General features: G+C 37.2%; 1 protein-coding gene across 1 annotated transcript in view; it reads left to right on the top strand.

Moving 5' to 3' along the window:
* Positions 1 to 24,169, top strand: part of HCN1 (hyperpolarization activated cyclic nucleotide gated potassium channel 1) — a 206,428-nt gene that overhangs the window by 22,339 nt on the left and 159,920 nt on the right. The window contains exon 2 of the mRNA XM_032206396.1: positions 1,286 to 1,709. Coding sequence (XP_032062287.1) covers positions 1,286 to 1,709 — 424 coding nt within the window. The remainder of the gene's footprint in view (positions 1 to 1,285; positions 1,710 to 24,169) is intronic.

The following is a 24,169-nucleotide window of genomic DNA, read 5'->3' as shown; positions in this document are numbered from 1 at the left end:
TCACAGAATAGTTTAGGTCAGGAGGAACTTGTGGGAGGTCATCTAGTCACCACCTGCTCAATGTAGCTAGATCAAAGCTAGATCTGTTCTCAAACAGAACAAGAGGTCATACTTGGGTTTCATGCTTTCCTATGGTCAGTTTTAGTTCTTTTACTGATCAAGATTAAATTTCTTTGACAATCTAACATTCAGGAGCTAGCATAAGGTTCTTAGAATCTGTTGGGTATATATTGCCATCCCCTGAAAATCTTCCATCAGGATGGATGTGTGTTCTACGTAATAGGCAGTTTTACTCGCTGTTATTAGAGTAGATGCTAAAGATATGAGCCTGTCTTTTTACCATTCTGTATAAAGCATTGTCAATATTTCTGAATATTGTCAATATTCAGAGAGGTGATACTGGAGTAAAATAGTGAAATGCAATATCCATTTTATACCATGGAAGCTGCAACTTGTTATTTCAGAGGTAACTTTTTAGCTCCTTCTGAAAGACAATAGTCTGTCATGTTGTAAAAATGCATGGAAGTTCAATTCAGATTTAAAAAGAGGATGAAAGTTTTGTTGTTAAGCAATTTTTATTTTTATTATTATTATTATTTGCTTCAGTGCTTTTTTTTTTTTTTTCTTCTCTGATTTTATTCTAGCACTGTAATGGCATGAATACCATTATTCGTAGAAGCACTTACATTTAATATGTTATCCGTTAGACATTAAGGTTTCGTTTTTGAAAGAAGCCATAAATAAACAAATAAATAAAAATACTGCATTGCTTGTGATTGGCAAGAGACATCAATTTTACTTATATAAACACACTACTAATAGGTTTTGGCAGGGGTCTGGAAAATTCTACTGAGTGCCACACACATACCTTTCAGATGGAGTGATAAGCATGGTACTGTCTTTATCCTAGATACATATTCTTGAGAAGGAAGGCACGCAATGAAGAATATTAATTACTTTGTCTTTAGTGACTGTGAATATATTAAATGAGTTAAGACAAAGTTGTGTCAGAAACAAAAGTTGTCCTAGCATTAACAAGATCAAGCGTCTGCCTATATGTAGTATCTCTATACAAAAGCATAGTGTAATTGCAAACCCAAAGTAAATACACACCTAAAATGTTAACGCATTTGGGCAAAACTGACATTGAGTCAGTAATTAATTGTAATTAATTTGCACAGAACCAAAAATATGCTTGACGTGAAGTTGGTGGTGTGATAGGAACCATTTTTCTAAGCAATTTATGCCTCATTGCATCAACCATTCTGTTTCTTCCATTTTTCAGGTTTTACTGGGACTTAATTATGCTCATTATGATGGTTGGAAACCTTGTCATTATACCAGTTGGAATCACATTCTTCACAGAACAAACAACAACACCATGGATTATTTTCAATGTGGCATCAGACACTGTTTTTCTATTGGACTTGATCATGAATTTCAGAACTGGGACTGTTAATGAAGACAGCTCTGAAATAATACTGGACCCTAAAGTCATTAAGATGAATTACTTAAAAAGCTGGTTTGTGGTTGACTTCATCTCATCAATACCAGTGGATTATATCTTTCTCATTGTAGAAAAAGGAATGGATTCAGAGGTTTACAAGACAGCAAGAGCACTTCGTATCGTGAGATTTACAAAAATCCTCAGCCTGTTACGTTTACTACGCCTTTCAAGACTGATTAGATACATACACCAGTGGGAAGAGGTAAGAGATACAAATACATATCATTCACTTCTGTTCATATAAAAACAAGGTCACTCTGAAAAGCTGTGGAGGAACCAGAATGGGAATAAAAGCTTTTTACCCACCAGTTAGCATAATTATGTAGACATGCTAGTAGAAAAGCCTTTTTGGTAGAAAGCACAGAGGAGTAACCATCTTCTGTCTGCTAACCACAGAAACAAAAATCATGTGCCATCAGCACAATGAACTTGGATGGTCCCTTACTGAGAACATCAGAAATTTTAGCAGCAACCTAACGCTGCCTTTGAGTTTCGTAACTAGCATTTAGCCTGAAATAAACACTCTTGTAATCACAGAACTTAAAATACACATTTATATTTTTGTTTGATACGAAAAATTGAAACCACTTATAATTGAGTACATTTCCTAGAACGCTTATTGTTTGGAGGCTGCATATATTGAATATTGACCTTCTTTATAAAAATGGGTATTTCAAATTCGGAATCATTTCCTTCTAAACTGTCAACTTCACTATTTCTAGATGTGACCTTATGCTGCCTGCCAATTTGGCAGGGTGACATTTCCAGGAAATTATGGCATTCCCTAATTTGGCATGCCCATCTCTAGGAAGCATTTAGAGCTTTGGCACATACCATCATGATTCAAGCATTTCATTTCTTGCCTGTCCAGACTTCTGCAGTTTTAAATATCATAATATATTTTAAAAGGAAGAGCTAAAAATGTAGGAAAAATAACTGCTGTTTTCTAAATAATTTTTTTTTGCAGCAAGTGTGATGAGAATTATTATGTAAAGTGTTTTCACTGAAACACTATGAAGATAGATTTATGTAAATTTATTTACTTATTTTAATAAACATTTAGTTAATTAAATGAATATTGGGGGATTATTTGCTACCATTTCTAGTGCTTTTTCTGCTATATACTCCCTTTTAAAGTAATACGTTCACTTTGCAGTTTAGCATAGACCTCAGTGCTACACCATCTCACAAAGTCAGATTATATTAAAAACAGCATGAAGCTGAATGATATAAAGTATCAAATGTGTAATAAATTTGTAGGTGTTTCTCAAAAAAATCCTGATATAGTTCATTATTTTTATTAGTATATTTTCTAAATTCTACTTTGCCTCCCTGTAATGCAGTGTAACCATATTTTTGACACAGAAATGGAGCACTGCTGTTTTGTATTCGATTTAACTAAGGCAAATGATTAACCATATCTCGCACTTCTACTGTAAAGCTATGCTTTTTTCTCCTCTGTGCATTACAGAGAGACAACCTTCTGAAATGCATTCAATGACATTATTTCCTGGCAGCTTAAGTTAATAGCTATAAAGACCTACTAAGCAGATAAATTAGTACTTTTCCCCTTTCTCCTCTGTTGCCAATGATAATCAGGTATTCTAAATCAGAAATAGTTGAACTGAGTGGGAATAGAAGTCACCAGAGGGTCTGGGCCTACCAGCAATAACTGTTTTTTGGCCCTTGCAACCCTTGCAGCCTGTGGCTGCTGATTTCTCCTGGCTGCTTGATTGTAACTTCACCTTTTGCTATCCTGGTGAAACTTAAGAAATATTTGTGTATGATATTTTATCTGCAAAGTATTAAAACATGAGTAGAGTCTATCTTTTCATGTTTTATAGCACATTATAATACTCTCTGGCTGTTCTCAGGAAGCTGGAAGGGGATCTGGAGTATTTTTGTTCCTGGTTTTAAACCTTCAGTGAAGCAGCAATGGGCTTCTTGGCTGCTTTGAGCAAGACTTCTGCTAGCTGGGAGGGCATGCGGTTATGGTGAGATGTTTGTGGAATGAATTAGATTCTGATAAATCTCAAAATGGCATGTGTACAAAAAAATATTAAAAAGTCTGCTTTTCTCTAGCATTTTATGGATATCAGAAATGAAAGCAGTCATATGGATTTTCGTATTTGGCTTCTGTTACCACAGTAGTTGATTATTACTTTGAATGCAGTGTGTGAAACTGTTATGTGCAGTGATCCATTGCCACTTTGAAGAAATTATATGTTACAGCACTGTAATGTTTTAAAACAGCAAACTGTTTGGACGAACTGGATGAACTTTGCTGAATTAGGAAACAATAGATGGATGATTCTTAAATATGAATTCAACAGTTTTTTTCTGCTGTTTTTCAATTAAGGAATGTTAAGTGATATACCACTTAACATTAAATTTGCCTGTGATAAGAGTTTATTAAATTATTTATCAAATAATTTTCTCCAAAACTCCTTAAAAACAAAAATTTAAAAGCTTTGCTTAAAGCTATTCTAATCACAGAACAGTATCTAGTAGATGTATCACTAAAAAAGAACAAAACCAAAAACTCATACTCTTAAAAATGTAACCTAAATATTTCATTCTGTAATGCCTGATATTTAGGATTAGAATAGATTTTAAGGTGATTAAATGTTTTTTGCAAATGTGCAAAGGTTATGTTTTGCAAACATTCATTCAGTAAAATATGCAGTAATTATGAATTGCATCATTTCTTATTTTGGTTTGATTTGTACTGAAATCTGGTTTTCAATTTGACTAACATTTTCAATGAGCATACAGTAGCATTTATAAGCATTCTAACTATAGCTAATGCTCAGGTGTTTAATGAAAATATTCCCGGGATTTCTGAGCATATCACACACAGTGCCCTACCCTACTCTTTACTGTTTTATTTCTAGTAATCACAATAATGCAAAGCCAGCATAGCTTATAGCATTCTAGCAAGCTTGTATTTAATTCTCACCAAAGTGCTTAAAAATTAAGTAGATAGAAGTGTTTTGGCAAATCAGTTTTTGTATTAACAATTAAATGTGCTGCTTCCATGTTACACAATCCTAATTGTCCTCGATCACCACTAGGTGTCCTCTCCTTGTTGTTCTGCTTATTGCTAACTGTACAGAAATATGTATTAACAATATATGATGTTGAGCTATTGATTGCTAACTAAAAAAGAAATTGTAAAAAGTGATTGTGTTACCTGGTTGACAGAAGAGGACTCGTATGTGAACAGCATGCTCTTTCTGTGGCAGGTATGGAGATGACATTTGCCCCATCCACAAAATCAGACCACTTCTTCTTTCCAGTATAGCTTGTAGAAAAGTCAAGAGTTTGTGTCTCTTCTGATCACTGACTAGGGAACTGTGTGGGAAGGGAGAGGATGAGTTAGGTAGGTACTTGGATGTGTTGGATAAAAACATATATGTTTGTTATTGGAATTATTCATTTTATATCAACCTAACAGGACTGTGCCTACAAGACATGCCTTTTTCTCTTTCATGATGTTTTTACATAGAGTCACGTATGTTTTTAATTAGCAGAAATGGGAGGTGACATAATGCTTTTTCTTTCTTTTTGTTCAGTTTTAATTCCTCTCCTCCAAGGCCATAGTTTAAATTATATACTCAGGGCCCTGTAAAGTTGTGTCAATTAGTGAACTACTGCAAATAAGGATACCAGTACAGGCTGAGAGCATTTTTAAAAATAAATTAGCATAAAGTAGGACATACTTTTTTATTATGGATGCATCAATTAAATCTGAGTTGTCTAGCTCATAGGGAGTGGGGAGAAGGACATTTGGTTAAAAAATCTGGAGGAAAAGAAGACGTAGGAGAGCCCACCTTCTCTTACTGGCAGTCTGTGAAATTCTGAAAAAAAAAAAAAAAAAAAAAAAAAAGCCTGTTCTGATATCGTCTGCCTTCCTACCATTGAAAAGACTAAAGCAGGAGAAAATTACTATTTCCTGCCAAATTTATACAGGCAGGAAATAGAAAATCAAATTTTTCATTCTTTTCGGAAATTTGTGCTTGAAAATTGCCTCTTATATTTAAATTAGTGAACTTGTGGCCTACATAAAACCTGTGGCTGGGAGCAAATTGTGTGGATCAGTGAGGAGTACCAAATAACTGAGTTCAGCACTTTTCATTTAGTTATTTATTTATTTTATTTATTTTATTTATTTATTTATTACGATGTGTTCCCTAGCAGGGCTATGTAAATATGCAAACCATGGCGAGTTACACATTTTGTTGTTTAGTAAGCAGACGTTTGGTTGCATGTCTTACACAGTTGACTTCCATAGTGTGCAGTGCTGTATCTCAGACATCTGCCACATCTGTCATGTCTTCTTGTGACTTCTTTCTTCTTCTGCAGTTGTCCCTACCAGATGAAGATGATGTCATACATGCTTCACGTGCTGAAAACAAACATGCTATATACTTGCAGTTTGAATAACAAAGTCTAAAAGTGCTTCTTGCTCAACATGGCTATGGTAGGTCAGCTGTAGGTCAGCTCTCTAGGTTCATCGTGGCACAGAGGCCCATACCTATCAGATGGATGTTGCTTTTATCCATTGCATGGTCTGATAGAGATGCCCCACATTTTGAGAAGGAAAGTATTTGAAAAGTTTGGTGCTATTTTTTAACCAAAAGTCTGTATTGTTCTGAAATGTGTTTATACTCATTTTATATTGGGACAGGAACACGTGTTGTTTCACCTGTAGTTTTGATAACGTACTTGATAAAGTATTCATTTATTTATTTATTTTTGAAGATTTTCTTATTTTGGATGTGGATTTCAGGCATGCAGAAAGCATTTGTTGTTGTCGTCCCTGCAATATTCCTGATAACATTTGGTAAAAAAATCCTTTCTGTTTGGATGTGGACTAGCATATTATAGACACTCAGGGCTGGGCTATTGCAGTTTCTAGTTCAAGGCATTCCAACTGATCACTTAGAAATGTTAAATAGCATGCAGCAGAGGATTGCTTGCCCAGTTCCCTTGGGGGAACACATTCCCTTTGTGTCTGTGAGTTGCACTGGCTGTTAGGTCATTACGGGTAGGATTTGCAGTGCTGGTATTCCTCCGTAATTTGATTGGGATGTTACCTAATGGATAGTCTGTCTCTGGCAGCAGTTGAGAACAAGGTATTTTATCTGCAGACACTAATCCTATACAGCCAGAACCCTGCCTGTTAGCCCTTTTCTCTCTCCACTTAAATTAGAGAGTATAAAGGCTGTTTCTCTGGTAGCGTTGGGGGTACTTATGCTGGTTTGACCGTCTACTTCTAGTTTAGTAATTATCATTTGTTTACATGTGTAGAACTGAAGTGATGGAAAAGATACACAAATAGTAGATAAATTCCAAAATAAAGCTTTATATACTGTGGAAGAATATGTGAATTGAAACATTTTCATAATAGTAAAAGTCAGTCTCATGATGTATAGATACACGAGCCTCAGTGCTATTAAGTAATATTATTTTTTTCTCTGTCATGTAAATTACAAGCCTGTTCTATGTGTTTTGCTGAACAGGGCTCCTAATACAATCCATAGTGAACTGGTAGTGGTTCAAATGGGAAATTATAGTGGCTCTAATTTCCTGCAAACCTTTATTGTTATATGGAACTGTCCAAGTTTTAACATTAGATGAGTGTGCTCGGTTCTGCCATGTTTTTTCATTAATATATCATATTTTCATGTATATCCATGAAAATTATTTGAGAAAAGGATATACCAGCGAAGCTAAAGCATACATGAATGAAATATCACTGATGTAGACAATGGAGCCTACTGAAGTTTTTATTTGATTGCTCTCTTAAATTCTGAACAACAATAGGAAAATGTAACTGATAGTGACAATTAGAAAGCATTATGATCCATGCTCTCCTAATAATAGAATACTAACTGCCAAAAAAGGACAGCAGATTTGTAGAGCAGGCAATTACTGAATTGCAAGACAGACAGAATATTCTGTTTTTTAATTTCCTCCTTTATGAACTAAGCATAATAACCTTCATAGAAAAAATAATTAATCTCCATACAGTAAATAGGAAGTGTCATGAGTGTAAAGTTTCTTGCTTCACCTTTTTAAACTGATTTTCAGACTGTGCAAGCAGAGCTGCCTTTCCTGTGCATGTGCTCCAAGTGAATAATTGTGCACTGCTGGTATTTTCTCTAGGAGATAAACCCTGTAGAGCATGGCCTCAGATAAATCTCCCTGAACTGAAATACTGGAAGATAATTTTTTCTTCTTTGTATTAGTTTTGTATGGCTTGTATAATAACAGACCTGTTGCTGCTGGTAGTCTTGGATGTAGATGACCTTTGTCACTAAGATGGGCTGACTCCTGCAGTAGCACTTCTCAGTGATTCCTGGCAATCAGTTTTGACAATGACCTGTGTCAGCCTCTTTGACACAGAAATGTAACAGATCTATTTTAATTAATTAATTTATTTATTTCAAAATAAGTTTTTTTAAAGTCAGATTTGCTGTTTATTAATTTTAAGTCATGCTGCAGATTTGGACAAGAGCCTCTCATTCTTCCATCCTAAGCTTTTAGCACAGGTGAAAAGCCCTCTTGGCTTTGGCAGGGTGATACGGGTGTTCCCTGTGTCAGGAGAGAGGGGGGCAGGGGATATTCAGCTCTCAGAGCTGCTGGCTTCTCACCAACTCGTCCCCCTCCTTACCTGGACTTGAAGAGCTGTCAGAGAAGTGGCGACAGCCAAAGAGCTGTTAGGGCTGGCTTCAGCCTGGCTTGCGGTTCATGGCTGGGACATTGCGATACTGCAGGGTCCTTCTGATTGCTCTCACCACAGGATCCCATTAGTCCCCCATGGTGATGAGACGGGGAGTCTGTGAATTGGAGTTTTCATTTTTCTCCAGTGTATTTTAATAAGAATGACACTTTTTAGTGTTCTGTACAGACAACATAATCCGCTCCTGTATCTCTGTATTCTCAGCTCCGTATTGATTGTGAGCAGTTCAGAATGACTGTTTTCACTTGTTCACATCATACAATAACAGTGACTTAACTAAAATATATTCTCTGCTTGACACTAATGCCTTGTAGGATCTTTCACTTCTGTTTTTGCTTGCATAATACCCATAGATTTTTGCATGTAAAGAAGTCAGTTAAATAAATACTTTAGATTTGCACCCAGGTTTTCTTTGTCTTGGTGTTCTCTTTATGTAGCTGCTAGGTCAAGTTGTCTTCTTTGTTAGGGATATGTTATCTTTGTTTAATGATGTCTCAAATGGACTTACTGTTCAAATAAAATTTCATAAGACAGATTTTTTTTGTTGTTGTTCTTTTCTAAAGAATGCAACAAGATGTCTTTACAAGACATACTAATTGAAAGTTGAGGAAAAAAATATATAGGAAAAATAAATGATAAATGTTTATGGGTAGAAGCTGCATATGAACAATTTTGACTTTTCCCTAACATTTGGCTTTGAAAAGCATTTCAGTTTTTAATTCAAGTAGTCATGTATAAAAGTGCGGAAAGTTTATTTAGGTTTCAAGGTGATGTATTTGTTTTCCTCTAATGAGGAAGTTATGAGCTGCTGTCAACAGCTTTTTAAATTAAAAAGAAAAGAAAACAAAACCAACCCACCAATGTATTCTTCTCTGTTTCTCTGTGGAGAACAGTGTGCTGGTGAAACAGGTTTTAATTAAAATGGATTTTGTGGGATAGTATTGCCTCAGTTATCTCTGAAAGGCCTGAAACATCTGAAGACCTTGTGCCGTGTCATGCTGGGTAGACTAGCAATGCCCTGTTGCATTCTTCGTGCTCCCAGTCTGTTGTGTTCCTTACCTTGTCTGAGCATTTTGTCAAATAAGAGCAGGACTGAAACAATACCAGATTCACTGCATGTCAGCAGGCTGAGGATCATGTTTTGATTTTGATCAAATTTGACTACCTTCTAGCACAATAAAATACCTGGGATGATACTTCTTTAAGAAGGATGCTGCTGTTAGGACCCTCACTGAGGACAATGGAATAGGGGTTTAGTAATTAATTAGGAGTGTGGTTCTGCTTTACAAGGATAAAGTGGTCTAAATTAACCACTTAGGGAATAGGAGGCAACTGTGTAAACCTATTGAGAGACTACAGAGGAACTGGGTTGGCAATATAGAAATGCCTTTTCCAAGTGCAATTTATATTTTATGAGTAATTTCTAACCTGAAATGTTATAGTTTATTCCGAATAACCATTACATTATCCCATATGAGTAATATATGACTTAAATATAGTTTTGACTTGAAAAGAACAGGCAAATAACCTAATTCAGAGATTGATAGAACTGTGCTCCTTGCTGCTGAGCAGAAATTAAGGCTGTGATTGAACTATGGTGCTCTCCTCCCTATCCTGTGGCAGACGTGCTCTCTTTTTCACTGTTTTTATCATCCTTAACCCAGACACATGGTATGTTGTAGCCTTTGAATGCGTCTAAGCTCATAGTGTTTTCCACTTTGTTACTTTTTGTACCTCCAAACATCTCTTTTTTCCAGCTTCTCTGCTTTTTAAGCAATGGCAGCGAAATGAGCTATGCATCTGCTTACCTTGATACAGCGCCTTGTAGTTGAACTGCCTTTCTTTCCAGGAAATAGTGCAGCTGGTGTTACTGATCTGGCAGGGAACTGCTGCCAGGAGGTGTTGGATATCATTTCAATCTTGTTTCTTCTTTTTTTTTTTTTTTTTTTTTTTTTTTTTGATAAGATGTGGTATTGAAGATTCTGCTGTGCACCCAGGTTGGTGAGGAGCTGGGGCAGTAGAGCCCTCTATGGCAGCTGAGTGGGAGAAACCATCTGTAAAAAGATGAAAGTGGATGAATGGCTAATTATGATATGACTGCTGTCATCTTGCCAGAACTTCGGGCACCATGCTTCCTGCAGAAAAGAGGAAAAGATGAAATTGTTGAAAAGAAAAAGAAAAAAAAAAGTGGGAAAATACTGGTAATCTGAACAAATATGCATACACACATTTATGTGAATACATCTCCAAGTGTGTGAGGCTTCTCAAGAATACATATGTTCCTCTCAATGGAAACCAAAGAAAACTGTCTCATCAACAGTTTTTATCTCTTCTGATTAATTCTTCATGCATCATATGCTCAGTTTGCCTTGCTTGACTGAACATATTCAAAGAATTATGACAGAAAAAAACACACACGTATCTTTAAAAACTGTAAGTTGTGCTGCTGAGTTGATCTTCTGTTCATATCATTAAGATGGTGACATAAGATTTATAGCCAAAACCCAAAACTGGAGAGAATATTTCTGTGCATATTTTAGAATGATCTGTTTTTAAGACTACTTTATTGTGGGATTTCCAAAGTATATTACTGAAAAAGTTTATAGTAGTTTTATTAAAGGTGATCATTTCCTCTCTCAACTAGAAACATGAATTTGTGTCTTCATCTGTTGCAAAAGTGACTGAGCATCCCAGCTAAGAATTGTTTTCATCGTAGGAAATGTAATGTCAAGTATGTTTTAAACAGGGAAGTGGGAAAAAAACAAAACAAAACAAAACACAAAACACACACACACATGTGAAAAAAAAAACAACAACAAACTACAACATCAACAACAACAACAAAAAATAGTGTAAGTGATTTCAACAGGCAAGGAGTAATTTTTTAGAACTACTACTTTTTTTTTTTTTAATTATTATTATTTTTTTTGATCACCAAGATGTTTTAAGCTATTGTCTCCAAACAAGTAACTTACATTGTCATGCTTTGCTGGAATCAGTACTTTAGTAGTTTGACCACAAATACACAAGGGTGAGATGCTGTTCTTGTACACAGGCTTTCCAATGAAGTAAAGTAAACACTAGTTTTCTTTCAGCGTTAACCATATAAACACTCTTTGCACTATAATTTATTTTGTCTATGGCTAAACCAGTCTAGTGTATCATAAATGTGGCATTCTCTGTCTTGACAGGACGAGGATAGGTTAGAGGATAGGAGGAAATTCTTCACTGGTGGTGATGCACTGGAACAGATTGCCCAGAGAGCTTGTGGATGCCCCATCTCTGGTGGTGTTCAAGGCCAGGTTAGAAGAGGCCCTAAGCAACCTGATGTAGTGGGTGGCATCCCTGCCTATGGGAGTGGGGTTGGAACTGGGTGATCTTTGTGTGGGTGATCTTTGGAAGGGTGATCCTTTCCAACCCAAGCCCTATGATTCTATGATTCCCATGAAAGCCTGTAAAAAATAAAACATTGGTGTTGGTGGTTTTCACATTTACTATTATTATTTTTTTGTTTGCTTATGAAAATAATTGATTATAGCTCTTGTTGATTCTTGTTCATCAGTTAAGTAAATTTATACTTGAAGGAATTTGTCTTTCCCTCAGCTGGATGTTTAGAATTGGTAGCTATACTGGGTGCTTTCCCATGGCACAGCAATTCACATTCAGTCTGCTTCAGACAATTACTATTGCTCTTAAGGGAAAAGTTATCATGTTGATAACTTTGGATTGTGCCTTTGAGAAATTCTCTCTTCCTCTTTTTAGATGTTTGTGGATCCTTTCTGTAAAGTGAACATGGCCTGAATAGCATAATACAGTTTAATACACAAACTCTTCAGCTGCATGGTAATTTTAAACCTACATGTGTCTCTCACAACCTATTTAGAACTAAGAATTGAAAATTATTGTGACAGTAAAGCAGCATAAATCTGGGGTACTATTTCATATGGAGATATGGTGGATAGTCGGCTGAATATGAGCCAGCAGTGTGCTCAGGTGGCCAAGAAGGCCAACGGCATCCTGGCTTGTATTAGGAACAGTGTGGCCAGCAGGGCAAGGGAGGTGATCGTCCCCCTGTACTCAGCTCTGGTGATGCCGCACCTCGAGTACTGTGTTCAGTTTTGGGCTCCTCGCTACAACAAGGACATCGAGGTGCTTGAGCGGGTGCAGAGAAGGGAGACGAAGTGGTGAGGGGCCTGGAGAACAAGTCCTACGAGGAGCGGCTGAGGGAGCTGGGCTTGTTCAGCCTGGAGAAGAGGAGGCTCAGGGGCGACCTTATCACTCTCTACAGGTACCTCAAGGGAGGCTGTAGCGAGGTGGGAGTTGGTCTGTTCTCCCACGTGCCTGGTGACAGGACGAGGGGGAATGGGCTTAAGTTGAGCCAGGGGAGTTTTAGGTTAGATGTTAGGAAGAACTTCTTTACTGAAAGGGTTGTGAGGCATTGGAACAGGCTGCCCAGGGAAGTGGTGGAGTCACCATCCCTGGTAGTCTTCAAAAGACGTTTAGATGTAGAGCTTAGGGATATGGTTTAGTGGGGACTGCTAGCGTTAGGTCAGAGGTTGGACTCGATGATCTTGAGGTCTCTTCCAACTTAGAAATTCTGTTATTCTGTGATTCTGTGATATGTGAGTGTTTTCTCATTTGACTTCTCAGCTATCTTTGGATTCTTTATCTAATGAATCAGTTTTTCTAGTTTTTTAACACTCAATGAAGAAAGATGGTCAGTTAAATATTTGGTCCACAAATTCATCACTGAAATGCAGAAATAAGTGTCTAAAATCAATTTCTTTATTCCATTGTTAATCTGAATAATGATTTTTGTTTCTTGCTTCATTTAGACAGTTTTGAAAGTTATAGTCCCAAGTGAACCATGAGCATGGTCCTGTGGATTTCCTTCCGATGTCTCTAGAATTTTTCCTCTGATGTTATGTTTATCATGGTGCTCTTTAGAAGTAATGATTATGTCATTCAGAATTAGAAGAATTTAGCATAGTGCAATAGATTACCACCTGAGCAGTGCAAAATAATTCCCCACCAATATAAAATTTTTTGATGAAATCATGAAAGAGCTCTGGTTTGAAATATTTAAGACTTGAATTTCAGGATTATGCCTGTCTCATTTTTTTTATTTCTCCTTTTTTGATCTTTTGACAGTGAGCTTTTTGGAGCAGCATTGCATCTCTGTACTAAATATATTCAAAAACATAATAAGATATTAATCATGTATGCTAAACCTAGGGGAGAGTAGAGGAGGGGGAAGAAGGAAATCTGGAAAGAGAAGGGACAAGTAACTTCATGCCCCTAAATGACTTTTTTCTTTATAACTTGTGTTTCTTGTTAGCTGCTGCTGTCTAGAAAACCAATACCACATAGTTCAACTGTGGTATTTTCCTTGACTACCCTCTTTTAGCTAAAGCTGTGTTAAATGAAGTGATATGGTTGATGGTAACATAGACCTTTTTGAATTGAGTCTGCTGCACTGACATACAGTTTTTGTCTGGAAGCTCATTACTCTTTGCTTTTCCTCTGACTGTGTTCTTGTCATTTCAAATATTTGGAAGAATCACTCTGATAAAAAAGAAAGAAGAGTGGTAGTGTCTTACAAGAAAATGTATCTCTGAATTCCTAAGAGATTAAGAATATTCAGTGTAACATCTCCTTAGCAGGTAAATAGTGCTTTTATTATGAGTTAATTTATTTGGTTTACTGTATTTTCATATTTATTGTTATGGAAATAATAACTGATCCTTACAGAAATAATGACTTAGAACTGAGTCTGGTCAGTTTAGGTACTTTAGGGCACTGAGGAAATTTACACTGAAAATCTTATGATTATGTCCGACATTTTCTCTCAAGACAGACTGAAGACTAAGTAGTATTCAACTAGCCATAGCTTAGCTTTTTGTCTGTTTTCATCAACAACCACCATGTTTTAATCTGCTTTATATTTTCATACTGAAGTTTTGACTGTCATCTTCATATTTGCGGTGATATTATTATCATACAATTATTGAATTATTTTGTAAATTACAAAGGAATATTTTTGCTGATTATCATGGCAGGCCAGTTTCTTTGTTCTAATTCTTGAATGCCCATCAGTCTTTAGTAATTTGGGCCATTTAGCTAGGTGTAGTTTGGGTCAGATACGGAAGCGGGTGTGTATCTACTTATAAGGACTGTGCAGATGTCTTCAGGGTTAGGAAGCAGCTGAGCAGGACTGTTGTGGTCACTGTACTGACTGCAGCCCCTCACACTGTGCTGTGCTTTAATGGCTATAATCATGACTGTTCTACATTATTTGCAGCTTTTCATCTCTCTATTAGCATGTATATAAAATTTTGTGTGTGCAGTGTTCCAGTTGGCTAGCAGCATGGGTATATACTATTTTGGAGTGTGACTCTTTTTTTTTTTTTTTCCTCTGGATAGTTTCTGCTTGAAAATATGATTTAGGAATACAAAGTTAAAAATCTGTTCAGTATTTTTTAGCTTTTTCACATTTCTGTTGAGTAAAGTTTATTGAAACGCAGTTTATTTTTAAATTGAGCTACAAATGTTCTTGAGTGATCTCTGGCTGTTTTTTCACACTAAGAAATATGCTCCCAGACATTTATTCTGCAGCATCTTTTCAGTCACCCATCTTTATCTTGTTGAAATACCTTAGGAAGACAAAAAGCCTGTACAGTGTGTTCACAGGGAGTGGCTGTGAAAGGTCAGGTCTGGTGCAGAACCTGTTGCAGAATTCATAGCTTTGAGTCCATTTCCATAGCTAAAGATAAAAAACACATGAGGTCATAGTGACAATTTTTACTTAGATTAATACATATAAGTATACCAAGCAGACATACCCTTATTTATTTATGTATTTGTTGTAACAATAAAATCTACTATATTATCTGCTAATGTCTTGAAAGTGAACAGGAAATCTGGAGTTCATCCCTCCTCAGTCTGGTGGACTTACAGCAGGGTTGTCTTGGGACGCTTGGGTTGCACTGGCATGCTGCCCTACCTGACCATACCCAATTTGTGTGCTGGTCAGAGCACCTAATGGATGGGAGCAGTCACACTGAAGGAGAGGCACCATGGATATATGCAGTTGATGTGGAATGAGTGTTTCATGACACACACAGAAAGGGCAGTGCCTCAGCCTTGACATTTCCAATCGACATGCTGTCAGCAGATCCATGACATCCCTTATGACACTAAGCAGTACCATCTGAAGCATCCATCTCTTCCCCAGAATTGGGCAGGGAGCCCAGACACACATTAAGCACTGGAGGGCAAAGATATCAAAATATGCTACTGAGGGGCATTTTTAGACTTGCCTATTAGAGCTGTCCTAGACAGTATTAGCATTGTGAACTTGCCTGTGTACAGAAAAATTAAGGTGTATGACCTGGAGATGATGAAAAGATGAAGCTCATTTAATTTTGCCTTATAATATTTTTTTATTCAGTGCTCCAGTCTGTTAATCTCAATTGAGTTAAGAAAGGCTGCATTGGTGAAAATTTGGGGAGAATTTTCCATATTACTGTTGGAAACTCTTGAATCTACTCAAGATTGACCTTGGTGAGCCATTTCATTTGTATGCAAGAGGAAAAATATATATGTCTGCTGAAAATCTCTTTTCAATCTGGAACAGAAGAAAAAAATCTAACCTTTCTGAACTTTTTAAGTTGCTTTTGTGTTTAAGTAAAGTGTAAAACAGGTAACTGGAAAGGTCTGTTCCAGTTCTCAGGCTGTACCAGAGCTTTGCAGTGGTTCTGCTGTCATCCAGTTACCTTTAGATGTTATTCTCAGAATATTTCCAAAGAAGCAGACAAAGAAAGATTTAAGTTGGATTTTGCATCTTCATAATGCTTTACATGGCTGATTGAGTATTTGTGGTTGGGAGTTATGTCCATAAATGTCCATGGTTTATGTCCATAAATAGGAAGACTTGTGATAGATTTCTTAGATGTGGGAAGATGACTTCATTTGCTCACTGTTGTTGTTGATGAGCTCGACTGCATAGGTACAACAAAATTATATTAACTCTTACATATATAGAATAATATCAAAATCGTCAGATGATTTGGCCCATTATTGGACTTTCAATCTAAAGTAGCCTTTGTAAGTAGAAAAAAAATACTATTTCTACCAATGAATAAAACACATCGTAATAAGACTTTTATCCTTAAGTGCTCAATGTGAAGTTTTATGTAAAGGCATGAAAGTCATGTCTCTGAAGGAGCTTGGTGACTTAATTTGCTTGCTGGGTGATAGTGTATGAGTACTGTAAACTATCAGTAACTGAGGAAAAATAAAAGGTGGACTAGTACTGACCCAAATCTGCTGCCCCAATAATAGATCTGTAGAGACAAAACAGCTCAGAAAAATGGAGCTACTCCCCCTCCTCCGAATCCTTCCCCACCTCAGCAGTGATATCTGTTCTAGATTCCTACTTTGCTACATCTCTGCTTGTTTCCTTGAACAAGTGAAATATGAGCTGTCAAAGTGTACTTGAAATATGAAATTTTTGAGATTGGTACACAGCTGATGACTCCCATTCCATCTCAGTTGTTTATCTGCTATGGTGTCCTTGACATATTAAAAAAACATATTCTAGAATACAAGGTTATATTGTCCCATCTCAGTTCCTAGACAGTCAGCGCTTTTTAGATTTGAAACCAGTTGGGGTTTGTCATTCTTAGGGTAATGCAGATAGGCTTGTAAACTTAGAATCATAGAATCATAGAATCATAGAATATCCTGAGTTGGAAGGGACCCTTAAGGATCATCAAGTCCAACTCTTGACACCGCACAGGTCTACCCAAAAGTTCAGACCATGTGCCTAAGTGCACAGTCCAATCTCTTCTTAAATTCAGACAGGCTCGGTGCAGTGACCACTTCCCTGGGGAGCCTGTTCCAGTGTGCAACCACCCTCTCTGTGAAGAACCCCCTCCTGACGTCCAGCCTAAATTTCCCCTGCCTCAGCTTAACCCCGTTCCCGCGGGTCCTGTCACTAGTGTTAATGGAGAAAAGGTCTCCTGCCTCTCGACACCCCCTTACGAGGAAGTTGTAGACTGTGATGAGGTCTCCCCTCAGCCTCCTCTTCTCCAGGCTGAACAGGCCCAGTGACCTCAGCCGTTCCTCGTACGTCTTCCCCTCAAGGCCTCTCACCATCTTCGTAGCCCTCCTCTGGACACTTTCCAACAGTTTCATGTCCTTTTTATACTGTGGTGCCCAGAACTGCACACAGTACTCGAGGTGAGGCCGCACCAGCGCAGAGTAGAGCGGGACAATCACCTCCCTTGACCTACTAGCGATGCCGTGCTTGATGCACCCCAGGACACGATTGGCCCTCCTGGCTGCCAGGGCACACTGCTGGCTCATATTCAACTTGCTGTCTACCACGACCCCCAGATCCCTCTCTTCTAGGCTGCTCTCCAGCGTCTCATCGCCCAGTCTGTACATGCAGCCAGGGTTTCCCCGTCCCAGGTGCAGGACCCGGCACTTGCTCTTATTGAACTTAGTAGACAGCAATCCAGAATGATATTTAATATATACCAATGCTTATATTTAATTGTTGTCATTGATTTCCCTGGTGCTACAGCACCATTCTTCAACAAAGTGTTACAAATTCACTTTGCATTTTAGGTACATAGTCAATATGAGGTAGTGAGAATCTGTGCTGGCCAAAAAGGATCACTCAAATGTGGCTTTTTTTTTTCTTTGTAGTGCAGATGAGTTATCACAGGTCCTTGATTCAAAAATATTGACATGTCTGTATCCTTTTATCCTGTTTATTCCTGTTGAATCAGTGAGGTTACAGCAATCTCTATAGCTAACAGGGAGCAGGTCTTTAAGACCTTGACTAATTTGTTACAGATGATAACTTTTTGATGCTCTGCTGCTCTTGTTCCCATGTGCCCATGGTAAGCCCAAAGTTAATTGAACCCTTCATCTGCTATGGATTTGAGATTCCTGTTTTTTTTTTTTTTTTGGCAATTAGATTTATGCTCCTGTTGTGTATGAGTGTAGCTGGTACAGAAATGCTGTATATGTCCTGAATCACTTACTCTTTTTACTAATGTTTCTTTGAGTACTACCTAATGCTGGCCAATTAAATATTGTTTCTTTACTCTTATTTTCAAGTTACTTAGAAAAAAAGAAATCTCCTTAGACTTTTTTTCCTTCTGAAGTAGTAGTTTGTAATGAAGTGCCTTATTTTGATATTTGTGTCTTATTACTTTGTTAAAGACACCATGAAGAAATGACAGTATTACTGCTGTTGTGAAACATCAGGTTTCAGACCTAAAACATGGAATAAGTCAAAGATACTTTGAAACATTAAATATGAATACAGCAAATTGTAAAGAGAAGATGGGTTTCAGGTGCTTGTAGTAACCTGTATTTTGAGAAGACATATCATATGCATGCCATATACTATTCTGGAAACAGCTTTCAGAGTTTTCCAAAAAAAGCAAAGTTTTATTAGGTCTGTGTTCTTTATTTATTTATATGTGTTGAATTTTTATATGTATTGAACACTTTATATGTGTTGAATTCAGTGAAAATGCTATGCTCAAGATGCAATTATGACTGAATTTGTAGGGATGAGGAGGAAGGTGGGAAACTACCTAAAGTGGGAAAGCTCATTCACCAGGATTAACCTGAAGCTCTTTCATGATACAGGTCCACCTCTCTAGCCTGTCCAGGTCTCACTGCATGGCATCCCTTTCCTCCAGCATGTCGACTGCACTGCACAAGTTGGTGTCATTGACGAACTTGCTGAGGGTGCATTCAATTCCACTGTCCATGTCACCAACAAATATGTTAAACAGTGCTGGTCCCAATACTGACTCCTGAGGAACACCACTCTTAAGTGGTCTCCACTTGGTCATTGAGCCATTGACCTCAACTCCTGGAGTGCGACCATCCAACCAATTCCTTACTAACTGAGTGGTCCATCTGTCAAATCCATGTCTGTCCAATTTAGAGACAAGGATCTCATGTGGAACAGTGTGAAATGCTTTGCACAAGTCCATGTAGATTATGTGAGTTGCTCTTCCCCTACCCACCAATGCCGTAAACCTATTGTAGAAATCCACCAGATTTGTCAAGCATGATCTGTCCTTAGTGAAGCCATGTTGGCTGTTACCAATCACCTACATATTTTCCATGTGCCTTAGCAGAATTTCCAGGGGGATCTGATACACGATCTTGCCAGGCATAGAGGTGAGACTGACTGGCCTGTAGTTCCCTGTGTCTTCTTTTTCTCCCTTTTTAAAAATGAGCATTATGTTTCCCCTCTAAGCTTAGCAGCTACATCTGCCAGTTCCCTCAGGACTTGCCAATATATCTCATCAGGTCCCATGCACTTTTTCACTTTCAGGTTCCTTACACGGTTTCAAAACTGATCTTCTCCTGCAGTGGGCGGTTCCTCGTTATCTCAGTCCCTGTCTTTGCCTTCTGGGAGTTGGACACTGTGACTAGGGCTCTTGCTGCTGAAGACTTAGGCAAAAAAAGTAATTGAGTATCTCAGCCTTCTCCATATCCTGGGTCACCAGTTCTCCTGTTTCCTTCCAGAGAGGACCCACAATTTCCCTAGTCTTCCTTTCATCACCGATGTACATACAGAACTCTTTCTTATTGCCCTTGATGTCCCTGGCCAGATTTAATTCTGTCAGGGCTTTGGCTTTCCTAACCTGATCCTTGGCTGTTCAGTCAATTTTTCTGTATTTTTTTTTCTTTGGGAGAAAGAATTAGATAAATTGCTGTAACTAGTGAAAGGAAAATTCCGCAACTAAACTCATATATTTTCTTATCTACTAGTAGGGATTTTTTTTTTTTTTAATTATTATGTTATTTTTAGGTACAATAATTTGTATAACAGCAGTAGCAGCATATGACCTTGTGTTGTAACACATGAAAGTGGCATGCCAATCTTGCCTTAATTTTGGCAGTGGTAGTTAAGACTGTAGGATAATTAGAGGTGGGATTTTATGCCAATATGAGCTATCAGCAGAGGATGCCAATTCATGGGTGCCAAAACTAATAATAATAAAAAAGTGTCAAGGTACTAATAACAGCTCTTTATTAAGGAAAAACCTTCTCAGATTTAAATATTTTTAACTGGGGGGAGGAAGGGAGAGAGGGAGACAGATGTCAAGAACAATGTTCAATAAATGAGAGAAGTCATATAGAATGCAGGAGAACCAGATGAAGTCCCCACCTGGCCTGTGCTTCCAAGTGGATGGCCCACTATATCAAATGAGTATCTGCTCCCATTTTATTCAGTTGAAACAGTTCCATTTTGTTCACTAGACAACTATTTAGGATATAAATTATGTTTCTTATCTCAGATACATGGTCTGACCTGTAGACTTCTCAATGAGAAATGTCTCACTATTATTTTTTTTTCTATTCTATTGCAAAAGTCTTGGACCTGCTGTGGTGCACATAGAAATGCGTCTGTGTTTTGTCTGAAATTTGTTTGGGATGAGGAGAACCTTTCCTGCTCTTTCCTCAAGGCAAACATATAAGCAGGTCTTATGCAAGTCTTATTTCTGTATCCTATTAAAATTTTCAGTATCAAATTTAAATGATCAAATTTAAACTAGTTTACTAGTTTATAAATTTAACCTAGTTTACTAGTTTAAATTATTAAATTTAAATTTATTATTATTATTACTATATATGTTTATATATATTATATATATTTAGTATTTATATATATTTATGATTATAATTTGAATTAAGTTTAAATTATTAAATTTAAACTAGTATATTTATTATTTTTCTGCATTGGCATTTCCATTGTATTTCAAATGAAAATTAACTTTTCTCTGTTAACCTTCCTGAGCATCACATTACTCTAAGGTGTTTATAGCCACCAGTGACTGAAGGGGTGGAAGCAGTTGCTTCTAAAGTGTCAGCACTGGTAGCTCATGAAAAGACACAGTGCTACAGAACAGCTTCTCATTGCTGGGAAAATAGTCAGTGTTGGTGCATTGTAATAATTCTGCTACTCTTTGTTATTAGCGAACTCTGTGAAGTGACCATACTTTTTAGCCTATGTGGTAATGGAATGTTTGCCTACCAGTAGCTGTCAGATGTAAGCAAATTGATGTCCAGATGAATATAACGATCATATTTTCAGAACTGTTATGCAGATAATACACCAGTTCTGATGAGTTTGATATTTTCTGAGTGCTGGTAGGAGATACAGAGGGTAAATATACACAAGCAGCTTTTCATAGTCAGAAAAGAGTCCATCTGCTTTCTTCAGCCTACAGCTAGAAAACGAGGATCAGAAAACTTGCTTCAACCTTTAATATTGGGAAACATGTATTTTGTTGTAAAAATAATGGGCCATAGAACCACAATTCATACAGTAACTTTGAGTGTTCTATTTTCTTTTCTTTCTCTTTTTAATTCCCCTTGCACCCCTCACCACCAAATTCTCATTAATGCTTTTGTTGTTGTTGTTGTTGTTGCCATTTTTCTTGTAGGATTCAATGCAATAGACCATTTTCTTAGCTTGGAAAAATAAATTTGTGCAATTTATTTATCTTATTTTTTTACAAGTAAGAGACATATGTTGTGTGTGTATATTTATATAGAGCTAGAGTGTAATCCAACCATGAAGTGAGACAATGTGGAAGCAATATATTTATATCTTTTGGAAAATGATTGATTTCCCAGAGAAGATTTAAGATTATTTATTAGTTCAGCATACTGTCGAGTTACTTCCATTCACTTCTCAAAGCTATCGCTTTTTGTATTTAGATGAGGATGCCCTTAATAAATACAGGCCTTCAATTTTCTATATTCAGGATGTGACTGAGATTGCAGCTATAGTTGCACGACAGTCTTTTGTTCAACAGTTCTGTTTTGTGAACGATTTTGTGATTTTGACATTTTTCTTTGCTTCAGTAAAGAAGAAAATATGGAACTGTCAAGTTTACCAATAAGAAGAATTAAGAATATTCTTAAATGTAGCTATAATATTTTAGTTTGACAAAAAAAAAATATCAATTTCACCTTTGTTTTTCATTTGCATGATTATTTATAAGGTTGTTACAATTTTAGTTTTAATTGTGAGACAGGATATTTCAGCAGTGTAAACTTCCCCTTCCTACTCCTCCAGAAAATGCTGGAAGAAGTACTGCTCTTTCATTTTTGAAGAGATGTTTCTCAATATGAAACAATTTTGTAATTTTTTCATCAGATCTACTACTGAGTCACATACGATTGTATAAAGCATAACAGATTTTTATGCAGACTAAGACTGGTGAGCATACATTTGCTGCAATACAGTGACTCATTTTCAGGAACGGCTTAAGACATTATAATGCTTGGAACAGTTTGAAGCTGTCTGGCTTTTACTTTTCAATTACAGCATACATTATTTAATACTTTTCTCATCTTGACATCTATATACCCTCTTTGCTCTTTGTAACAGGAAAAAGCTAAAAACATGGAAAATATAAAATTTACCACAGAAATTATATTTAGGGAGGATTTAGGGAGAATTATATTATTAGAATTTAGGGAAAATTATATTTAGAGATGCCCAATATTTATGTCTTAATTGTCCAAGGAATTTGTTGCTTAGAGGTACCTGAGCATGTATAATTGTAACTCAATATGGGATTTTGCTATTTGAAGTCTGGGTGTGTAAATTAGTGTGATTAAGGAAGTATTGTTGCTTCACTTCTTTCATTTTCAGAACAAATTATTTCTTTCCTAATTTCTGGAAACTTTCCATTTTTCCTGTTACTGCAGCCTCTCATAAAAAAAAAAGTATATATATATATATCTGAACCATTATTGTTACAAACAGGGAGAAAAAATAAATCATAGAATCATAGAATCATAGAATATCCTGAGTTGGAAGGGACCCTTAAGGATCATCAAGTCCAACTCTTGACACCGCACAGGTCTACCCAAAAGTTCAGACCATGTGCCTAAGTTCACAGTCCAATCTTTTCTTATATTCAGACAGGCTCGGTGCAGTGACCACTTCCCTGGGGAGCCTGTTCCAGTGTGCAACCACCCTCTCTGTGAAGAACCCCCTCCTGACGTCCAGCCTAAATTTCCCCTGCCTCAGCTTAACCCCGTTCCCGCGGGTCCTGTCACTAGTGTTAATGGAGAAAAGGTCTCCTGCCTCTTGACAACCCCTTGCAAGGAAGTTGTAGACTGTGATGAGGTCCCCCCTCAGCCTCCTCTTCTCCAGGCTGAACAGGCCCAGTGACCTCAGCCGTTCCTCGTACGTCTTCCCCTCAAGGCCTCTCACCATCTTCGTAGCCCTCCTCTGGACACTTTCCAACAGTTTCATGTCCTTTTTATACTGTGGTGCCCAGAACTGCACACAGTACTCGAGGTGAGGCCGCACCAGCGCAGAGTAGAGCGGGACAATCACCTCCCTTGACCTACTAGCGATGATGTTCATACCTAAGGCTTAACATTATCAAGTGCAACTCATTGATATTTGTCTTCTAGAATCCAGAATACTTCCCTCAAGTCTCAAGTTCCATGTATGGTGGATGAGGAAAATAAAGCATTTCAGAGCAGCATTTAAAGCAACCCTAAAAACTGAGTGTTCATTCACCTTGACCCAGATACAGCTGGGAAATAGTATAAAACACGGAGGACATAGCAGTGCAGGATTCTATCCTTCTATGTAGTCTGTACCACAGTGTTTGAAGCTTGTGTCCTGTGAGATGGAGGCAGATCTTTCAGCCTGGAAAGAGGAGCCACCTCCATCATCATGAAGTCATGATCAATCATGAATCTACTATGCTATTAAAGAAAAACCTAGGTATATATCTTTTTAGAAGTATTACCACTGACAGTCACAGATTAGTTCTGTGAGGAGTTGACTCCTGGTGGTATATATTGGACTGATTTAAGAAAACCTATGAAATTGGTCC

Source organism: Aythya fuligula, chromosome Z, assembly GCF_009819795.1.
Source record: "Aythya fuligula isolate bAytFul2 chromosome Z, bAytFul2.pri, whole genome shotgun sequence".
Lineage (NCBI taxonomy): Eukaryota > Metazoa > Chordata > Aves > Anseriformes > Anatidae > Aythya > Aythya fuligula.
The sequence above is the reverse complement of the archived record's forward strand: the minus strand, read 5'-3'. Positions and strand labels throughout refer to the sequence as shown.